This window comes from Nyctibius grandis, chromosome 1 (assembly GCF_013368605.1).
Source record: "Nyctibius grandis isolate bNycGra1 chromosome 1, bNycGra1.pri, whole genome shotgun sequence".
Lineage (NCBI taxonomy): Eukaryota > Metazoa > Chordata > Aves > Nyctibiiformes > Nyctibiidae > Nyctibius > Nyctibius grandis.
The window spans coordinates 12,023,213-12,043,973 of record NC_090658.1 but is presented as its reverse complement, the minus strand read 5'-3'; the positions used below and the strand labels follow the sequence as shown (position 1 = coordinate 12,043,973).

The window sequence follows — 20,761 nt, the reverse complement described above, 5'->3', positions numbered from 1 at the left end:
ATAAGCATTAAGCACAGCTTTAGGGCAAGCCTTCCCTGCATTTCTGTGCTTCGCTTCACCACTCAGCACAGAGCAGTTCAGAAGGGCTGTGGGAAAACAGGAAAGGGGCCAGCAGAGGCTGCAAAAATGGTTAGGAGCCTGGAGCACGGTGCCTGTGAAGAGAGGGAACCAGGAGTGGGTAGTCTGGTGAAAAGGAGAAGAGGGGGCATCTACCAGGAGCCTGTGACTGCTTGAAAGGCAGTTGTAGACAGAGAGAACCAAACTCCTGCAGCATCAGACAATGCAGTGAGGGACAACAGCCACAGATTGCAGCTTGGGAGGCTCTCACATAAGGAAAGCTCCTTCCCCAGAGGAGTGGTGTCCCTTGGGACACATCCCCAGAGAGGGAGGGGTCTCCATCCTTAGAGGTTGAAGACTTGGCTAGACAAAGCCCCAGCTGATGTGATCTAGCATTGGCAACAGGCCTGCTCCAATGGGGAGGCTGCAGGCCACCAGAGGCCCCTTCCCACAGGCATGACAACTGTATTGAAAAGACAACTCAGCATTGTATAAAGCTGGAGGGGCTCCACAAGCAGTTCTCAGTAACAGTAAGTTTTAGTCTCTTGAAATACAATTAGCCGTAAGATCAAAGTCTCTTCCCTTACCTAGCCAAAGCACCTTGTCAGAATCAAGGGGGGAAAAAAAAAGAAAAAGAAAAAAACACACACCCCAAACCCCAGACACACTACTAATCGTATCTCCGCACTAATCACAGCAGAGGAACACAATGCACGAGTCCATCCCAGCTTGCCAAGTTGCAAATGCTTGTTCAAAATAGCATCTGAAAGCAATCTGCAGTCATCCTCCATAAAAATACTTCCCTGTCAGCTCAGCAGCCATGGGAAAGCCTTGAATTAGACTATCCTCCCTCCCACCCCCGCAATACCTTTTGCACAGACTAAAAGAATTGCTAAGACCTCTCTCTTTTCAGGAGAATTTTTCCATACGCTTCTTTGCAGGCAGAAGTCACTTCTAATTGTTCATCCACTTGGCACGTTTTTCGATCTTCCACATCATGCCCTTGGAGTAACATTACCAAGTGAGGAAAAGCATTATTTTTGATAGAAATAAGTCTCTTCACCCTAAAAAGCTAAAGCATACCTGTTAGACACATGCAAACACTGCAAAGAATTAATACAGAAAATAGTTTATTTCCTACTCCAAGAGATCTCAATAGCAACATTTCAAACTCATCAGAAACCAGCTTGAAAATACAATACAAGACTGCAAGGTAAAGCATACATCCAGCCCTCAAAAAGAGCTGGAGACCCCTCCAGACAAGATGTGCTTCCTAAAAAATACTGCTGAAGGTGAAAATCCGTTTACATTTAATATCACCACATTTGTTTTGCAGTTCTGCAAATAAAGATCTCTCCCAAAGAAACTCCTGCCGCTACTGAGAGGCTTTGCCTAAACTAAGATTTGAGGACTCTTGTCTCATTACAATATTTTACAGTAAAAACATCTGAAACACTAGTAGGCATCTTCCCCCTCTCCTAAAAAGCAAAGAGGGAAAAGCAGCGCCTTAGGACATCCAAAGAGAGGTGAGCTAACAAGAGACACAGGGTTCGTTTATCAGCAGGGTTCCCCCAGATCACTGCCATGCTACTTTTCAAGTGTATCAGGAGCCAAGTTCACTTCAGCACAGTGCAAGAAAGCTACCGATTCCCAGCAGTAGAGATCTTCCTGTATTTGTAGATGAAAGCATCCGTCTTTCCAAGACTAACTGCATAGACGCCATCTGGCAGCAGAGACCCAAAACGTGTCTGTCTGCTGCTGCTGAGAAAGGATTCTTCAACATCATTCACCGAGGAGGAAGAATTCCCATCGATATTCAGGGCTTTTGCACTGGCGGTTTCACTTGCGCCATCAGAAATGGCATTAGGAGAGTCATTTTCAGCACACTTGGTAATGCCATCCATGCGTTTATGGAGATCTCGGCTCAGCAGCAGTACAAGAGTGCCTCCAACACGAAGTACTCTGGCAATTACAGGAAAAAATAAAGGTTAGGTGTTCAGCCTGCCTGGCATTCTTTCGTCTGTGCAGAACTCAACACTGCTGACACCTCAGATGCCAGCTGCATTCCATAAAACACCTAAACACGTTAAGGGTCATGGCTCAACTCAGTAAGCTACGTATCCAAATGGAATTTAAATTCCCTACCTTCGTAACTCTTCCTAAATGGGAGAATTGGGTCCTGTCCTGACTCCCAAACACTTCTGACTTCAGTTCTTTTCATTGGGTTAGCAAAGAATATGGACCTACGTTTTTTCCCTCTTGGTATTCTTCCAAGGATTGAGGGCAGTAACACCTTCAAAGCCCATTTTTGGGTCACATGAGCCTCCACCAGGCTGCAAAGGAACAGCTTCCCAGGGCAGCAAGAGCTTCTCAGGTTGCTAAGGCAATTCTGAAGCTGGACTTTCCCTTTGGAAACTTTAAAAGATCTGCCTTTCCATGTTCCACTGATCCTTAATGCCTTTCAAACTCAGGAAGCAGAGGAAAGTTAACCATTGTTTGTAATCTATTTTTCTTAGCACATGAGCAAACATTACACTTGGCTTTGAAAGAGAGGAAAGAAAAGACTATCCTGGCTCTGTTCACAGTAAGTGGATTGAAGAGTCTTACTGGTGGGGCTCTCATGGTAATGGTCCCTTCCTCACCTCCACCTTCCCAAGGAAATATTTTGCTTAGGGTGGCCCAACAGAGTAAATGAGACCAGAAGACAAGCACGGCCAAAGGGAGGGATGGTCAGTGCAAGCTGACATAAGATCGCCCTGTCATTCTGTGGAGCTACCTCACCTTCCTCACCATCCTTCCACCACATTCCTGCATGGGGTGAGTGAGATCAACACCTGCTGAAGACCAATCCTACAGAAAGGGCTTGTTTTCAGCCAAGAAATGAAATAAAGGGGCAAATGGTTTGAACTGCCTGTTAGAAGCAGCCCGCTATTAGCTTGGCTCAACTCTGCCACAAAATGACAGAGTGAGAGATGAAAGGAGGCATCTAAAAGCAGACCAGGTGGCTAGCTGGATATGGCAGTATACGCTAACAGAAAGGAACACGCATAGCACCATTTTCTGGTTTGAGATCCTTCCTGCCAAGGCAGGCTGGTAAAAGCTTGGTTGTGAGCCCAAAAGGAAAGCCTATGATTTTATACAAGGAGACCTCAACTGAGAAAGGATTATTTGCCTGGCCATGCTTTAAGTTTGTCTAGGTCATCCTCTCCTCTTTCTCCTTTCTGCTTTATAAAGAACATTCGTGAGTGTGCCTCACAAATATTTCTCCGTCATGCCTTGTAAGGAGTATTTGTGACTGTGGCTCACACAACAAGCTCACTCCTTGTCAGCTTGCGCTGCCACCAACACTTCCACAGCGTGCAAGACAAGCCACAACAGCCTCTACAGGACATGTAAAGGACTCAAACTTTCACAGCCCGCACAGGATCAGACTACAGAGCTGGAGAGCGTTTGGAATACAGCAAACCTGAAGCTGACATTTACACCAAACGCCAAGCATGTCAAAGGCCACACGTACCTCTCAATTTCCTGGAGAATATCCGGCAGGAGCTGTATGTCTTTTGTGATCTTAAACTTCTTCCCAAACGGAATATCCGAAATCACAACGTCAAAGCTTTCTGAAGGCAACGGCAATGCTGCAGAATAAAGGCAGGTCTTTACATCCGTCTGTCTGAAAAATGAACAGCAGTAATGCCCCCATTCACCTTACAAAACTCTCTGCCAGCTCTTTCGTGGGTTATACACCCAGATTCATAGCTTCTTCTGTACCTACCCTCACAAATGGCACTAGGAAGCCACCAACCCCATGCAGACTGTGAAGAGACAAATGCACGAGATGAGGTTTAGCTTACAGATTCCCTGTTACTGGTGATATGTTTGCCCCAATAGCAAGACTCTACCAACAGGGGACTCCATGGTTCCAAACTAACTGCTGCTTCTCAACATGCAGTACATCTTTACAAGCAAAATGCAAAAGATAAGTAAAGTGCTTGCAAGCTCAGCCTAGCGCAAATGATCAGATGCACACCTATGAATGGCAAGGAATGGCATGTTAAATTTCTCTCCATCCCCCTTTTCTCCCTCCAGGAATCTGGTTACAGACACAATCACGGATTCTGTCAGAGATAGCCTCTTTGAAGTATCTCCCCAGAGTTTCTGCATCCTGGGAATAGTCAGTTCTCCGGACCATGAGGCAGCACTGCACCCTTGTGGTGAGGAAGGCTGGGCCACATAGCAGGCTGTGCTGGCCAGAGTGTAGCCAGCATGTGAAAGGACAAGACTGTGGGTTCTCCATCCCTCAGGATGCTCAGAACTCGACTGGACAAGGCCCTGAGCAACCTGACCCAGCTCTGGGGTTAGCCCCACTCCCAGCAGATGACAGGACTAAAGACCTCCAGCAGTCCCTTCTCACCTAAACCCTGCTGTGATTCTATGCCAGCCTTTCCAGAACTGGCTGGAGATGGTTCTTGGACTATCCTTGGATCAACACTTGCAGCACAACAATTTCATAACAATTGTCTCTACAAATGGAAGGACAAGTTTCCTACAGTCCTTCACAAAACACGCAGAAATAACAGCTTCTGACAAAGACACCAATTTCTTGTTCAGTATTAGAAAAGCCTGGCATCAAAGTACCTTCCATTATCCTAGAAGCCAAGCCCAACCACAGCTTTTAAGTAAGAAATAAAGCTATATATCTTCTTATCAATAAGAAATAATAATATTTCTTACCATTCTGCTATGAAATAAATATTGCAACGTAAAAATAATATGCATACTTCCATCACCCATGCACGGGGAAAAGCAGCCACCTTTTGTCTGTCATGAATGTCATAAAGGACTCATTTAGACACAGGCTTTGTGGTCCAGAATAAGGTCATAAAATGATTACCTTCTCCCCAGACTAGCTCATGAACTGAGAGCAAACAGATTCCCTCTTCCAGGAGAAAGGCATCAACATTTAAAACACTCCTACTGCAAAACATCAACAATTCAGCTGAGCTTGAGCCCCCACTATTACTCATCTGGTAAATTTAAGTTACAAGCCACATTTTACCTGGATCTTTGCTTCCTGTGTTCCTATTAGACACAAAGAACTCTCACATAGTATGTACTCTTTGTGGGATTCACAAGTTTACCATTAAGACAGATGACTGCCCATGTCTGACAATTATTATTTTCATTGTCTTCTGCTGAGTTCTTTCTTGCCAAAGTTCCCGGGAGCAGAGAGGGGAGAACAAATAATTACCCATTCGCTAGCACTACAGAGTCACTACTCAGCTATTTCTTGAGAGTCAGCTCTACCACACCTCACCTCAAGAGAACCTACACTACCTGTATAACCCCAGAACCACAAAAACCACTTCAAACATGTCTCACTTGGAAAGCCTACACACATACCTTTCACAGAAGCTTTAAGTAACTCAATCTTATCCATCAGTCCTGCAGTCCTAATATTCACATCTGCACCCTCTAACTGTGAATCACTTATATCAGCACCCCAGTAACAGGCTTCCTGTTCAGAGAAAAAGAGAAAAGACATTTTGTTGACAACCAGGTGTATTTATTTTATAAACCCTTCTCACAACTGCCCTGTTGCACAGCTCTTCCAAGACAAACCCCTTGCTGGGATATCTGCTGCCATTACACTGAGCAATACACAGAACCAGAGGACATAGGAATGGGGGAAATCTCTGCTATCTTCACTCCTTTCATGTTCTGGTCTGCTCAAGACACTTGTAACTTATAGAAATACTGAGGCTATGTCCTAACAGCAAGACCCCAGCTAGCTACAGCCAGCCACGCTGCCTCTAATATTGACAACTGACTGTACCGTCACATTGACACCTCCATTCCCAGGATAAGCCCAGGCAGTTTTAAAAGTCTATGGTTGCCTCACACAAACCCTGTGGTATAAAGCCAGGGCTCCCAGCACCCGCCTGTACAAGTACGTAGGACTTGGTTTCATGTTCCTGTGGAAGAACATCTGCACTAAAACACTTCTAACAACTGCCTAGAAAGATTAGTTTGGTTCCAGCTTTCCAGTAATGGACTTTGGTATAACTGTGCGACAGATCTTTCTTGATGCAACTACCAAGCTGTGTTGCACAGGTCCTGCCTGTTGCCACTGTGATACTCACAGGCCACTCTTTGGCAGCTTCCAGCAGTATTGTTCCTAGCCCACACATGGGATCCAGCACAAAGGCACCTGCCTACAAAAATAAAGGGATTATTGCATCCCAAGCAAGACAGACTCCTCTCCCAGGACAAAGCTTACTGAAGGACATACAGATCACCCACACACTCGCACTGAATTGAGTGTAGGTAACAATAATCACTGGTTTACCAGGCCAGACTTGCTTGTAAGAGAGTATAATAAAAAGTAGTAATAGTTTCACCAAAGACAATGCATCAACGTATCCAGCCTTGAGGTGGCATTTAGAGACACAAATTCTAACTCGATCGCAGACAGATATAAGTACCAAATTAATCTGTGGAAAACATCACACTTGCTTCTGGTTTCCCTTGGGAGAACAACCCCAAACAAGGTTTGAAGCCTGGACAGTGAAAAAATCTTGCCATTTAGACACATATCTGTACAAGGAATAACAGGTCTCCTGAGAATGACCTGGGATTACAGCAGATATCTGGTTGAACAGCAGGTGACAGTGCACTCTGATCACAGGTAAGGCAAACCCTGTCCACATGCATGAGAGCATAGGGCATTAAAATCACCACACTTCTTCAAAGCTTCCAGCTCCAGCCCTGATGAGCAGCAACGTCCCCTTCATTTGGGACTCTACATCTTTGCCGTGAACATTCACTTACACTGATTTCAGCCAGAGATGCCATGGCCCACGCAACTGTTGACCGCAGTCCTGCTGTTTTGATATACTCTCTGTTTGCCAACGGAAGCCTGCAGACAGCAAAAAAATCAACACAAGATAATGGTACAACCACCCAGAAAAGCCCATGTAATATGAAAGAACAAATGAACTGGATAGATCTGCAGACAGACTGAAACCACAGTCTGCTTTTATCCATAACTCACTGCAAAGTCTGGCCTACGTGCTCAGATAAGCTTCAGACAGACCACAAGACCAATGGGACAGTCCAGTGAATATTAAACCAGAAGATACTCACAGTGGACAGCAAGACTATTTAGAAATTATGCCTGCTCTGATACTGCCAAGACAAATCTGGGGAGAAGAATGCTTACCTGAAAAGAGGAATCCCCACCACAAAGTGAATGTCATTAAGATGTACAAAGATCTGAAAGAGGAAAAAATAACATTAGAATCTCTCAACCTGACAACAATAACTTTAACTCCTTTAAACCACACAAAGAAGATGCTTCTATGAACTTTTGATCCTAGTTTTAAGAACAAAAATATACAGTTTAGAAAATGGGAAGAAATCACACTAGGTAATCTGAATGCCACTTTAAAGAGGATTTAATATTTAACCAAGCTAAGAAGGGATTTTATCAGCCAGGAATCCATCAGCAAGCACTTGAATCTTTAAGGGAACCAATTTTTGTAACGTTGAATGGATATTTTTAATTATGAAACCATTTACTCTAAGCAGAAGATTATTCACTGTATACTAGCACTCAGCTACTCACACACACACAGCCTCCACATGCCAAGCACAGGGATGGAGCAACAGCTTGTCAAGAGCAAGGAGTCCTTTCCAAGGTCTCCAGGCAGCTTGCGCCATGGAGGGTGCCTTAAGCAAGCCGTTTGTAAGAGACAAGCTCTAGGAGTACGCTCTCCATAAATGGCATTCTCAAGTTGAGTTCCTCATCTTCCCCTACAGAGGCTAAACTAGCTGCCCAACGGCTCAGGTGATCTCCATTTTCAACAGAGTCCAACAGTTTGTAAGCGTGCCAGATCCCGAGACATCGCCTGTATGGACCCTTCCCCTCACGTACAGGCCCGTGCTGGCTGCTCTGGTATTTATTTAAGTGCTCTGGAAGGCACATGCACTGTTGGCTACCAAAAAGTTTTGCTCGGTGCTACCAGAGGATTTCTAGTTAAATGCAACAGCAGAAAGACAAACAGGGAGAGGCCACGGTCCTGAGTGCAAAGGGAGCAGAGAACAAAACAAGATACCGCGGGCAATTCTGGAAGCAGCAACAGGCCGTCTGGCAGACAAGCACCACTACCTCTAGATCAGGGTCCCGCAGATCAGCCCGCCACCCGCACTGCTTCATGAGCGCTGTGCCAATGGCTCTTCCGATCTCCTGCAAGAGGGAAGAACATTCACAGGCAGTAAAAATAACAGAGTAAAGAAAATCTACAGATCACAGCCTTGACTGCACAATCCTCAGAAATACCTGGGAAAAGAAAGAGTCTCTCTTTATCCCTAGGAGAACAATTCGTACAAGGACCAGAAGAGGTACAACAGGGCAGAGAGAGTGAGCGAGGGGCAAAGCAAACACACCGCAGGACACAGTGACTATCACTCAGCTGCAGTGCGGGAGGCTGAAGTTCAAGTCTTGCCCAAGTTACAACAAAAGCTGCCATCATTTTAGAATTAAGTATCACGCACAAAATATTTCTGATGGCTGGAAACTAGATTACCTAAGAGAAAACCTGTGAATGCACAACTGCAACTCACAATTTTTATGTTTTACGGCACCTAGAAAGCTCTGGCTACCTTCAGAGTATTCAAACACATAGCACAAATTCAAGCAAGCATTCATGTTGGTGTCCCACCTTCCCAAGGTACTAGCTTTAGTAGGGAAAAAAAAATCTAGGTAAACTACTGTTATCTTCATGTTAGAAAAATCTACATACATTGCACCTACACAGGGTTTGGTTTTTTATTTTCCTCACAGTAGAAAGGTATTACAGATGGGAAGAATGCTGGATGGAAAGGGCCCCTGGAGGTCTCTACACCACCACTCTCTCACAAGGACCATGATCCATCCCCCCAGGACACCTCCCAGGGCTGCACCACCCTCCTGGGGAACAACTTCTCCCCAATACCCAACCAGAGCCCACCGAAGCTGCAAAGTTCTGGCTTTTGCCCTTCTTTTACACTGCCTGCCACAACTGAGAGGAGTCTGGCTCCACTGTCATTGCAAGGGCCCTTTAAGTAGCTGTAAACTACTGTCAGATCACTCCTCAGGCTCCACAAGCCCAGCTATCTTAACCTCTTACCTTTACTTATCCTCAATAAAAAGCATTGATTGGAAAAATATTCAGGCTAAACAGTGCCCAGAAATTAACAACAGCCCTTGTATGTCCAGTTGTTGAGGGTAAATGCAGGTTAAGGGCTATTTTGAGAAAATACAGAAAAAGCTTAGATCAGTTTGCTATTCTAAAACATACAACACACAATTGAACTGACAAATAAACTACACATCTCTCTTCACCTTTGCTAAATTATTTTAGGACATACATACTTTAGCATACCTGTGAATAAAGTATTTTGGCAATCGCTCCACTACAACGACAAGAAACTCTGAAACTGAAGGTAAGCTGCTCATTCGCAATAGGTTCCTCTCCACTGCTTTTGGAAGGGTCTTCTAAGGAAATCTTGTTTTCAGTCCAGCAGTCCTGGTCACTCTTTCTCTCTGGTACCATACACCTCTCTCCAGCTTCCACTTGACATTCCTCAGACACAGTCTCTGTCACTTGTTCTGTTTTCTGCCTTTTTGTTGCAATATGCATCTCTTCTTCTGATTTTCTCTTGAGAAGCGATCGGTTTTCCTGAGAGACATCATCTTTCTTCCCCTCACAGCCATGAAGGTTTCTCCAAACAGAGATAACATCCAGCCAATACTTTGGCTCCTCAATGACAAGGCTTTTAATCTCATGCAGCATTTTCCCTGGAAGAAAAAGCAGTTTCAGAGTAAGTAGTTCAGGCTCAGCATTTCATTTTCCTACAGATTGAGAACAGCTGTTAAAAGAGACTGTGTTCAGATTTCATTCGTGTGTGAATCCAGGAACCACAGGCACAGCCGAGCTCTCAACACCCACATACCCCACCAGCAGAGACCCGGGCATTCCTCTGATTACAAGCTCTGCAGAAACAAGATTAAATTGTGCAGGGGTTGAATTCTCTAGAAGAATTCAGCAGCTCTAGAAATCCAGACCACCTCTGAGAGTCATTCCCAAGGATGCAGCACCAGCCTACCATGCCATCCTCCCCAGAAAGCACATGGTCCAGGATTAGAGATGTGGGACACTTTACAGGATTGAAAGAGGGACACGAACATAAATCACTGATTCAGCTCAGGTAAAAAGCCACAAGTTTATTCTTTTATAAAGGAAATCTCCCCTTGCTATTCATCAACCCACCTTCAATCCTGCAAAGTCTCTAACACATGCCTAAACTTACACCCGTGGGTAGTCCTCTGGAGCTTGCTACAGCAAGAGAGGCACAACGAATACAGAGGAAAATTCACTTAAAACCCTGAAGCTGGTCAAGGGGGAGGGGGAAAAAAAGGTATTTCTATTTCTCATTTTAAATTTTAGAATCATGGTTAATTTGATCCTTAAATCTGAAGGTCATCTGTGATCTCCCCAAGTAAAATCCCCACCAGCACGCAGGCATCAGTCCATCTAAACTTGAAATTCTTATTCCAACACTGACAGAGAATGTGACCTGAGCAGATGAGATTTACAAGAAATCCGGGTACTGAACAGTTAAGCAACACAGGATATACGTCTGGATCTACTTTGCCTAAAAGAAAATGATCATTCTTAAATGCACAACAAGGGGGTTCGGAACTGGACTTCAGTTTCAGGATGGTTGTTTTCTTGGTTTCTTTTTTTTGGGGAGGAGGTGGTGTGTTACACATACACGTGACATACAGTGCCAGCCACAATACAGCTAGTAAGATACCTATGTAAAACAATTATATAAGCCATTTGAGGACACTAAAAAATAAGCATTGGAAAAACACATCTGGGTGAAAGACACTTCAGAATTGGTTACTGTCAATTAGAACTACAGCTGTCAGTAAAGGGAGTCAGTGCCATACCTCGATTTTCTAGAAACGGCAAGGGGGGGGTGTTTCTTAAGCAGCAAAAACAGTCGCTCTCCAGACTTGAGTTTCCTCAGCTCGCCAGCTCCGCCTCTGTGCTGAAGAATACCTTTCCTGAGACACCGTCACCACCTCAGGGGAAAAACAGAAACCGAACCGGGGAGGTGTTTGGGTGAGTGCTTCCGGTGGCCCCTCACACCCAGAATTCCACAGAACGGTTGGGGTTGGAATGGGACCTCTGGAGATCATCTCGTCCAACCCCCTGCCAAAGCAGGTTCCCCCAGAGCACTTCCACAGGGTACATCCAGGCAGGTTTTGAATATCTCCAGAGAAGGAGATTCCTCAACCTCCCTGGGCAGCCTGTTCCAGTGCTCTGTCACCCTCAAAGTAAAGAAGTTTTTCCTCATATTCACATGGAACTTCCCGTGTTCCAGTTTGTGCCCGTTGCCCCTTGTCCTGTTACCCACTCGCCCCTTCGCAGGGAGGAGGGCAGCGCAGACCGCAGCTCACCGGGGGTGCCGAGGGCACACGGCCTGACCGAGCAGCCGATGTCCCTGCCCACGGCAGGGGCGGCACCAGACGCTCCTTAGGGGTCCCTTCCGACCCAGGCCAAGGCCAGACCCGCGGGGCCCCACGCAGGCGGCGGCACAGCCCACGCCGCAGCCGTCCGGCTCCGAGCCACCAAGCGAAGGAGTCCGCGTTCCCCGCCGATCCCGACCGCCCCGCCCCGGGTGGGCACCGGCACCGGCTCCCCCCTCACCTCCGTGGCGCCGAGCCGCGCCCGCACCTCCCGCGCGAGGAAGGGCTCCAGCCCCCGGCCCGCCGTGCAAAAGTACCGCCCGGCCCCCGCCGCCATCTTGGCCCGCCCCGCCGCCCTCCGCGCGGGCCTGGGGGCCTGGCGGGGCGGCTCCGGCCCTGCTCGGCGGGGCCCCTCCTCGGGGGCGGCTCTCCCGCGGTGAGCCCGCCCGGGGAGCGGGCCGGCGGGGCGGGGCCGACGTCCCCGCTGCAGCCTGCGTCGGGACCAGAGAAAGGTGCTTAAAAGCCACCGGCGCGGAGTCTGTGCCCTCGGGGGGCAAATCTTCACCTGCCCCCGCGGGACCGCTTCACCGCTCCGTGCGTTTATCGCCGCGGCGGGAGGTGACGCCCTGAGGGGCCATCAGTGCAGGCGGTCAGCTGAATTGCTGCAGCGCAGCAGAAAGCCGCGCCGCCGCTCCTGACAGGGCTGACGGGGTGAGGAGGATCGCTGTGGCGCAGAAGCGGTGTCTGCATCCACACCGTTGGGGAGGAACAGCTGTAGGTCCCCCCGGGAGCGATCCGGCACCCACAGCCCGGGGGAAGCTCCAGGAGGACAGCTGGGAGCCAGCAGCTGCCCCCCACAGGCGACCTTCTCTGCTGCAGGATATGAAGCGACTTCTATTCTCCAGGCTACTCTGTAGCTGAGGTGAGGTTCTCATCCTCCCTTCCCACTTATTTACGGGGGACAGAGCCAGAGCGTGGAGTAATACGGGTCTCATGAGTCATGTGTAGTCCAGTCCTTGGGTGGGCCCAAAAGGAAACGCTCCAAAAGCAGGCGTGAAATTCTGTCTCTGCTACCACAGCTCACACATCCCTGGATTGAATAAAAAAATGTAGCGGTCCCTTGGCTGGAGCAAAGCCATCTGTGCTGCAGACCACACCGTAGTACCCAACAAGTGCTCAAAAGCAAGATGTGTCAGGATCAAAACCAGCCACGGAGAACAGATTTCAGTAGAAAATTCAGACTTAAAGATACTCACTGCCTTGATTTCCTTCCCTCACTCAGCCAGGGATAGTTTCTTGCTTTTTCTTTCTCTGTAGACGGACTCTCGGCCACTCCTGGAACAGCAAACACCATCTGAGCCCACTGCAGCACGAGCCCAGCAGTGGGGTGTGTGACTCTGATGAGGAACAGGAGTCCACCTACAATGTCAGTGGTCAAGGCCAGCACCTTCTGGAAGCAGCCATCAATTCAGGCTATTTAAACTGTGGGCTCTCAGCACATCTTTGTCTGAAGACAGCTCCCCAAACCCATCAAACTCAGTGGAAAAGAGAGTTCCCCTCAACAAAGCCACTGTCTTTCACTACTTTCCTTTTGATACCTGTGAGAAAGGAGCTGGTTAACAGCTGGGGGAGAGCTGAGAAGAAGGTTTTGGAGGATCAGAAAGCACTAAACAACGTGAGGGGGTTTCAGAAGTCTCAGGTGAAGTCTCATAAACCTCGCCCCTGGTCATTTCAGCATAAAGCTTACCAGCAGCTGATAGATAGTCACAGAGCAACACAGGTAGACACTCCTGTATTTGCTCATCACTACAGCATTTCCTTACAAGAGGAAGTTTTTGGTAGGATAGTAGTTGAACGTAACTCCCCCCATCAGTTCCCACACCCCTGCTTTCTAGGGGTTCCCTATATCCCTGCTGCAGTGCCCCGTGGGCTGTGGCAGAACAGCCATTGTGTGTGGCCAGCTGCGAGCTCAGCTCTAAGAAGTGACAGAGCAGAGGAGCTTGTTAAAGGCTAGTCAGGTTTGGAGCAAGTCGCTGACACAGCTTACTTGTAAATACGGGAGTCGGCAAGAATACATTGAAATTGTAACACTGCTCAAAACTATCTTGTCAAATCCTTGCCAGAGTGGGTGTATTTATTTCCATACCCGCCCTCCACAAACAGAATAGGCACATTGCTATTCTCTGAGTATCTGAAGGTTGGGAAAAAAGTTTTTAAGGTGCCAAGCCCTTCTCAGCATCACACTGTGATTAGTCCAAGAGGGTGCTTCAGACACACCAACTTTTAAAACCACCTTCACACAAAACAGCTGTCACGTTCAACACCTCTGTGGATGCGCTGCCCAGCACTCATGAGCAGTGACACACACAACTCCAGTAGGGGCTGCACATCTGTTGGCAAAGCCCTCAAGACCTGTTCAGAGAAGCCCACAGGGGTATACAAATGAGAAAAACATTAAGAAAACATATATCCATTAAGAACTAATCACATAGGTGAGGAATCTGGACTTGCTGTATCAGGTAACAGCCACAGTTTCTGATGTCAAGAATCAGGTTCAGTGCCCACCCCCCCAAAAAAGACATACAGCTCACACACTTCCAAATTCTGGTTTAATTTCTTTTTTTTTTAAATAAAAGACAGCTTCCAGATATGTAATCATTACTGTGCTGTTTGTGCAGGACAAACAAACTTTAAATACTAAAATGCACAAGGCAAGTTGAAACAGGCTGTTTGTTTCAAACTGCTCAGCGGTGCAGGCTCAAGCACTTATTTGAAATGGCTTTACTCTTTGTATAACCAGTTCTATGTAGCAATGACTGTATATAAAGAATATAGTACACACTTTTGTTTTCATTGTCAATTTACAAGACAAAAAAATAAATATATTCCATTCTTATTATACATTTAACACTTCAGTAGAAAGTCACAGCTGTTGTGCTGGCATGACCTGCAACTTCAGGAGGAAAAAGGACATGCATACCTATCTATTAAGAACTCTAAACTACAACTTAGTAATAAATTACAGAGAATAGATACCAGCCAACAGAATATCGATTATCTGAATTCAGTACATTTGTGATTCTTGCTCCAAGGAAAAAAAAAAAAAAACAACTTGCAAAATACAAAAGCCAGTAGTTTGTATTATGTCAATTAGACAAACCATGTATGGTACAGCCTTTTCTTCAAATGTTTGTGAATAATAGGCTTCTGGTTTTAGGCAAAGAAGATTAAGTAGTTGAGTTAGTCCTTGCACTCTTCACACATAACTAGCACCGTGAAGATGCAAGGACCTCAGCAAACACCTAAATTTCATGCATGATAATTAAAGCATGCATTTTCTAGAGTTTGTGCATGGTACATATTCTGTTTATCCAGGTTACTGTGCAAAAAAGATTCTCAACCACTGAAGATGTTTCTGTAATTCTTAAAATTATTAGTAATATTTCTAACTTTAGCAGGCCTGTGTGACATTAATGAAAAAAATCATACTTATGGTTCACCCTTGACTGGTATACACAGACACTGTACCAATGAATTGGCAAAACAGAAAATAACAGCAGCAGCCCAAGTGTCCAATGAAGTGGGGAAAAAACGACTTAATATGCATTGCAGTTTACTTAAAAATATATACATATTTTAAAATGGCACAAAGCTTTGTACAGGTGGATCTATCAGTGCAAATACATATATATGAGGTACCAATTTATTCAGGCCAGATCTAATTATATATATCTTACAGTCACTCTCTTAATTTCCTGTTGTCAGATACAGGCTGACAAGCTGTAGCACTGAAGTAAAATAAAAGTAAAATCATTTTTTCAGCATATTCAATATCAGATCATTGTAATTTCCCTACAATTTATTTTCTGAGCTTCCATTCCTCAGACTGCTTAATATTTTTATTTTTAAAAACACACTTAGTGTTAATACTTAATTTTCTCTTTCAAGATTTGAGACTTGATTATAGGAAAAAGTTAAAACTGTATATGTAAACTGGAACAATAGCTATAACTGGCTGAATATTTTAACATTGCTTGAAATTTTAACAAGTACTGTCAGGAAGGAGGAACACAGTTATTGCTATTTGGGGACTTAAAAATAAACCCAACCAACCTGAAGGCATAGACAGCACTGTTCCAATGGTGAAAGTTAAATAGATACAAAACAGCATTCTGCCTAGAATCAGTCCTTTTGCATTTGAACACTCTTCAAGTTATCTACAGCTTTCTCTTCCAGGCAACTATGATGACATTTACATGGAGATATGGATTTAAAGTGGCTAACTGTGGGACACACACAGCTTTTCAACTCTGGTAATTCTTTCTTGAGGCGTTCCAGCTGCTCCACCTGGAATATATTTGGTTGTTCAGGATTTGAGTCATAAATCCTGAATAAAGAAAAGGAAAAAAAAAAAACAAACCACTGATCAGTATAATCTGACAGTTCACAGAAATGTAGACTAGATAAAACAACTTGGATTTTTTCCCTACTAGAGTAAAATTAGGTATCAGCAAGTCTATAAGAACTCTATGTTTGACATTAGTACCCTAAGTTTTGCTGCTCATCTTGCAATATAAAATGATATTCCTTTTACACAATGGTTAACATTTCATTGGATATACTAAAAAGCTACCCACTGGCATTTACCTCACTCTTCTGAAAAACAGGATTTTACAGGTGGCACAAAGCAGTGAAGTAAGCTCAGAGTTCCAGGCTTCAAACTTAAAAGCATAAATATTTCAGAGCCCTCAGATTATTTGAACAGACTATGATGACTACTCGTACATAATACTGAATGGAGTCTATACTTACTGTTTCAAGAAGTACTTCACCCTGTCTCCAGTTCAGAACCCTTTTTTAAAATTACCATTACAATATTAGATGAAGAGTGAAAAACAGAAAATCTGATCTTTATTCATATCTAATACAAATTTAACTCATCTACACTATTTAAAGTAGTATATCCTCTCTTTCTTGTTTTCACACATGTAAACAAAGCTGCAGGATTTGAATTGTCAGCATTGTCCCAGATTGACCTAATCTGAAACACACTGAGTTTGACAGTGTAGGCACTGAGCATAACTCAAATACTATTTTGGTATAATTCATTATAAAGGAAAGGCATTCATGTTCCTGTAACCTAACTTTGGTACAACACTTATTGTGACAAGGATATATTCTGATCTCCCAACATTAATTTCTAACATCAGTATGTTATTTATATTCAAAATTTAAATCCTGGCATCCAGTTCCCCTCACTTGTAGCTATTGTGCATATACAGTTTCAGGTATTGCAAGTCTCCAGCTTTATCTCTTTCCAATGAAAACTTCTGGAAGAAGTTACCATGGCTTCTGCCTTAGTCTCCTATGAATACTCACACTTTCACTTATGATTCCTTCAAGAAAGTGGTTTGTTTCTATTGCATCATCCTTTCTCTTTCATACCATAATTTCAAGGTATGTCCAAGAAGAACACAATGACATAACCCAAACAACAGAGTGCTATATGATACAGTGCCAAGTGCCTTTTTACCCTGGCAAGACAACTTGCGAACTGTTGGCAAGACCAAGACATCAAAAATAATTTGTAGCTCAAAGAGTGATATAGTAAATGGGATTCAAATGAGGAAACACTTCTGCAGGAAATACAGACATGGATCACGTTCCCTACAGTAAGATCAAAGATGGTTTCTGTAAAAAAACCCTTAGAATTGAGGACAAATGCTGTCCAGTGTTATGGAATACAAACAGGAGGCACAGCAGTTAAATCACTTGCACAGCACCTATAATCCAATACAAGCCCAAGATATGACCCGAAATTGCCTAAAAGAAGCTATCTGCAAAATAAAAGCCCAACCTTCCTTCCAGGATGCAGCTATGACCTGTGCTTTCTTCAGTTAAGTTAGCTTACACATTATAAGTGTCTCTATGCATTCAAGACAAAGCACTGAAATCAGAAGATAGTTTTCTATATAGCAACACACCTTAGGAACTGTGAATCTTAAGTCCCTCCCATCAGTTAGACACTAGAACAGCAGAGGCATAAGCCCCTTGTTCCTAGAACATGGCAAAGCGTATTTCTAAGCAGCTTCTGGCAGGTATTTTATTAGTTCTTTACTAGGGCAAGCATAAATTCTGTAATTCTTGCTTCATATTCAAATCTTTTCAACTGAGATTTTGGACAAGTCCAACCCCCCAAGCTCCTTTCAGACTCTTCACTGGAACCAGTCCACTCCAATGTGTATATAGTGTTTCTTCTAAACCAAAAGCAGAGAAGACAATTTGAAGCACAGCTACCCTTGTACCTCAGAATTTCTTGTCCCTATTTTTTGCTTGGGTTCATGAAAGTCCACCAGCAGTTGGCAAAAACAAAGCATAGCTCCAGGACTTCTCTTATGAATTACTTCCAACATCACCATCAAAATAGGGAATGAACTCCCATCTCCCTATCCTTCGTTCTTCAACAGGACAATTATTTGTAAGTAACTACGCACCAAAGTTCCTCCATTTGACTTCCTGTTAGTAAGCAAGCCCTGCAGAAGACTAAGAAATCCTTTGAATATGACTTTTTTACAGTTAACACTTTCTACAAAGAGCTTTGCAGGACATTCCAGGGTTATGCAGTGGGCACCAAACTGATGTGCTTAGCTCCTCTCAGGTGTTTTTGCAACCTCTGGAAACACATACATCCAGCAAATCTCAGTCACAGTTTTTCTTTGCTATTGCTTGGTCCAAAAATAGTCAGCAGCACAAAAATGCTGTTTTCATGCTAAAAAGATTTTCTGAAGCTTTTGATTAAAACTTTTCATGTTTCTTTACATCTCAAGGTAAACTTGAGTTTACTTTGCAATTCGCAAAATAGGAAAGACTCGGACTGCCACTGCTTAACATCTTAATTCGATCATTGAGTAGATTAAATTATAAATCAACTAATACTAGTTAACTTCCTACATATATCCATGCTGTTATTTAAGTAACATTCAGTTTCAGGCAAAAAAATGGCACAGATTTAGACAGTCTTCTAGTTTTGAGAAGTGTTTTGAATGCTTTTGCCTTTATTACCAGATAAATTTGTTAGATTTGGAAAGTTCCTAATATAGCATAGGCTTTTGTCGGGAGCCTGCAAATGCAACATGCAGCCATAAGGAACTGTAGTATTTAGAGAGGAGACAAACACACTGAAGATGCTCATGGAAAAGCTTTCGGCATAAATGCCTGAGGATTATCCATTTAATATTTTCATGCAGCTGTGCATATTATTCAACAAACAGAACTCAGATCACGTAAAGTGAATTAAAAAAAGCCAATGCAAGTGTAAGTTAGCACCCACCCCCTCTCCACGTTGGTATTTAATATATAGCCAACTGGTGTGAAAACATAAGGCTGCATTGTTCTCACTGAGTTAAGTATATTCAGACACAGAAATACTTCCTGGACTGTTCACCAAAGCTTATCCAGGAGAAAAATACCAGATAAATCACCCCACAAATCCTGCTTTAAAATTCATGATTTTTGCCAATCCAGAGAACCTCACTACAATAGGTTAAAGTGTATTCTTTAAATAAAGCCTAAATATCAAACTAATAAAGCATTTTAAGAAGGAGATTTAATTTTCTGTGTGAATAGAAGATACCCAGTCATGCATTTTAAGTACTTTTCTGGATTAGGGCCCGAATATAAGCTTAGAGGCAGGGGTGGCACCTTTTCTGTAGGTTGCCCTTTTAAAACAAGTAGTTTGGATATTTCAGATGCTGATATGAACGCTAGTTGAACATAGGAAAAAAGCAGAATATTGTCCCAGCAACTGCACTAGACCATCCATTTGGTTTAACGACTTTGGGTACGTCTAATAATCTGCAGCCCAAGTGGAGAAAGGACTGGATGGTGGGGGAAAAAGCCAAATAAATTTTTTTTTTTTTAAAAAAAAACAAACAAAAAAAACCACACAATCTTTCCCCTGCTCCAGTGAGATCGTTCTTTTAATAGCGTTGGCATTTGTAAGCTTCTCAGTTTTAGTCTTGCAGTTTTTCTCCATGCAAAACAGAGTCAGACCCCCTACCTGCATTTTTTTTTGCCCGACACTTGTATCAGCAACTTTTGGTATTCAGGACACAGTTTTTCTGCCATCTTCACAAGTGGCTACAATGTTTTGCTCAATTCTACAGGGATGATGAAAGTTCATAAAAAATAGCTTATAGAAGTCATCTCTACTCACAAAGTTCATAATCTTTGAATTAATTACCACATGCAATAACAATAACTCAGGGTCATATCCAAGCAACCTAAAATTCACTAAAATTCCTGTATTCACTTCCTAGCTTATTCAGATAAGTAACACTTATTAAGATGGTTTAAGTAAAGGTCTAGTAAACAGCCACACAAAACATCTGGAAGAGCGATTTTTGATAAATATCTGGACTTGGACTTAAGTCCAGAGAACAAAAATTCTGCAGAAGCCATGGAAGAAGCATATCTTGATTCAGCCCTGGTAATATTCTGGTATTTGAAGATGCAACCACAGCATAAACTGGCTTTACACTAATAACAGATTACTGCAGTCCCTATTTATTTCTAGACCTTGAAACAGCCATATACATCTCTCTCTCTGAGCTATGCTTCGCAGTATTTTTGAATTTTCTATTTCTAAACTTCAAACAGCACAGGATATGGATGCTTACACCTACCTTTTTAAACTTTTGACAATTTACACTCTTGATATTAACTTCATACTCTCAAATTATTTGAAAGATTGCCTCTTTACCTAGCAGCTCCAACTGTAAATGGAAACACTTGCTGTCAGGTTTTACATTTAGATATGCCATCCAGGACTTGCAGGTACCACCCGCATTTCAAAAGGTCCAGCCTGAGATATCTGATTCAATTTTCAGGAATTGTCATGTTCCTTCTAAGGAACCTATATTAAGGTTAAATTTAATTCTATTCAGATGGTTAGTAAATTTTGAAAAATAATTAAGAATTGTAAAGGAACACTCCAGTATTTGTTTTGGCCTGCAGAAAAGAAGGTCAATAACATTTAGAAATTAAAGTTAACGAGCCTGCAACAATTATACTGAAACGAGATAATTGTTTGCTACTCAACTGCACTTTGTAACTTGAGAAAGAAAGAAAAAATGCACCACTGAACCACTGTTTTTTAAACAGCTTTGAAATTAATATTGATTTTGG

The 20,761-nt window shown here is 43.5% G+C and overlaps 2 protein-coding genes across 6 annotated transcripts in view; both read right to left on the bottom strand.

Annotated features, from left to right (window-relative positions):
• Nucleotides 1-1,170: 1,170 nt before the first annotated feature.
• Nucleotides 1,171-9,894, bottom strand: THUMPD2 (THUMP domain containing 2). The gene is made up of 8 exons (XM_068404681.1): nt 9,480-9,894; nt 8,225-8,302; nt 7,277-7,329; nt 6,886-6,973; nt 6,198-6,269; nt 5,458-5,572; nt 3,575-3,692; nt 1,171-2,019 (listed from the first exon to the last, which is right to left on the bottom strand). The coding sequence occupies exons 1-8, from the start codon at nt 9,888-9,890 to the stop codon at nt 1,698-1,700; spliced, it is 1,257 nt and encodes a 418-aa protein (XP_068260782.1). The 5' UTR covers nt 9,891-9,894; the 3' UTR covers nt 1,171-1,697.
• Nucleotides 9,895-14,165: 4,271 nt separating this feature from the next.
• GPCPD1 (glycerophosphocholine phosphodiesterase 1) overlaps nt 14,166-20,761 on the bottom strand; it is a 47,859-nt gene continuing 41,263 nt past the window's right edge. For 3 of the 5 annotated variants that reach the window (XM_068410140.1, XM_068410132.1, XM_068410149.1), the window contains exon 20: nt 14,166-15,962. In XM_068410140.1, the coding sequence (XP_068266241.1) occupies nt 15,758-15,962 (205 nt within the window). In that variant the 3' untranslated portion in view covers nt 14,166-15,757. Of the gene's footprint in view, nt 15,963-19,634; nt 19,735-20,761 lie in introns of those variants that run through there. The other 2 variants (XM_068410167.1, XM_068410157.1) reach the window with 2 other exon arrangements.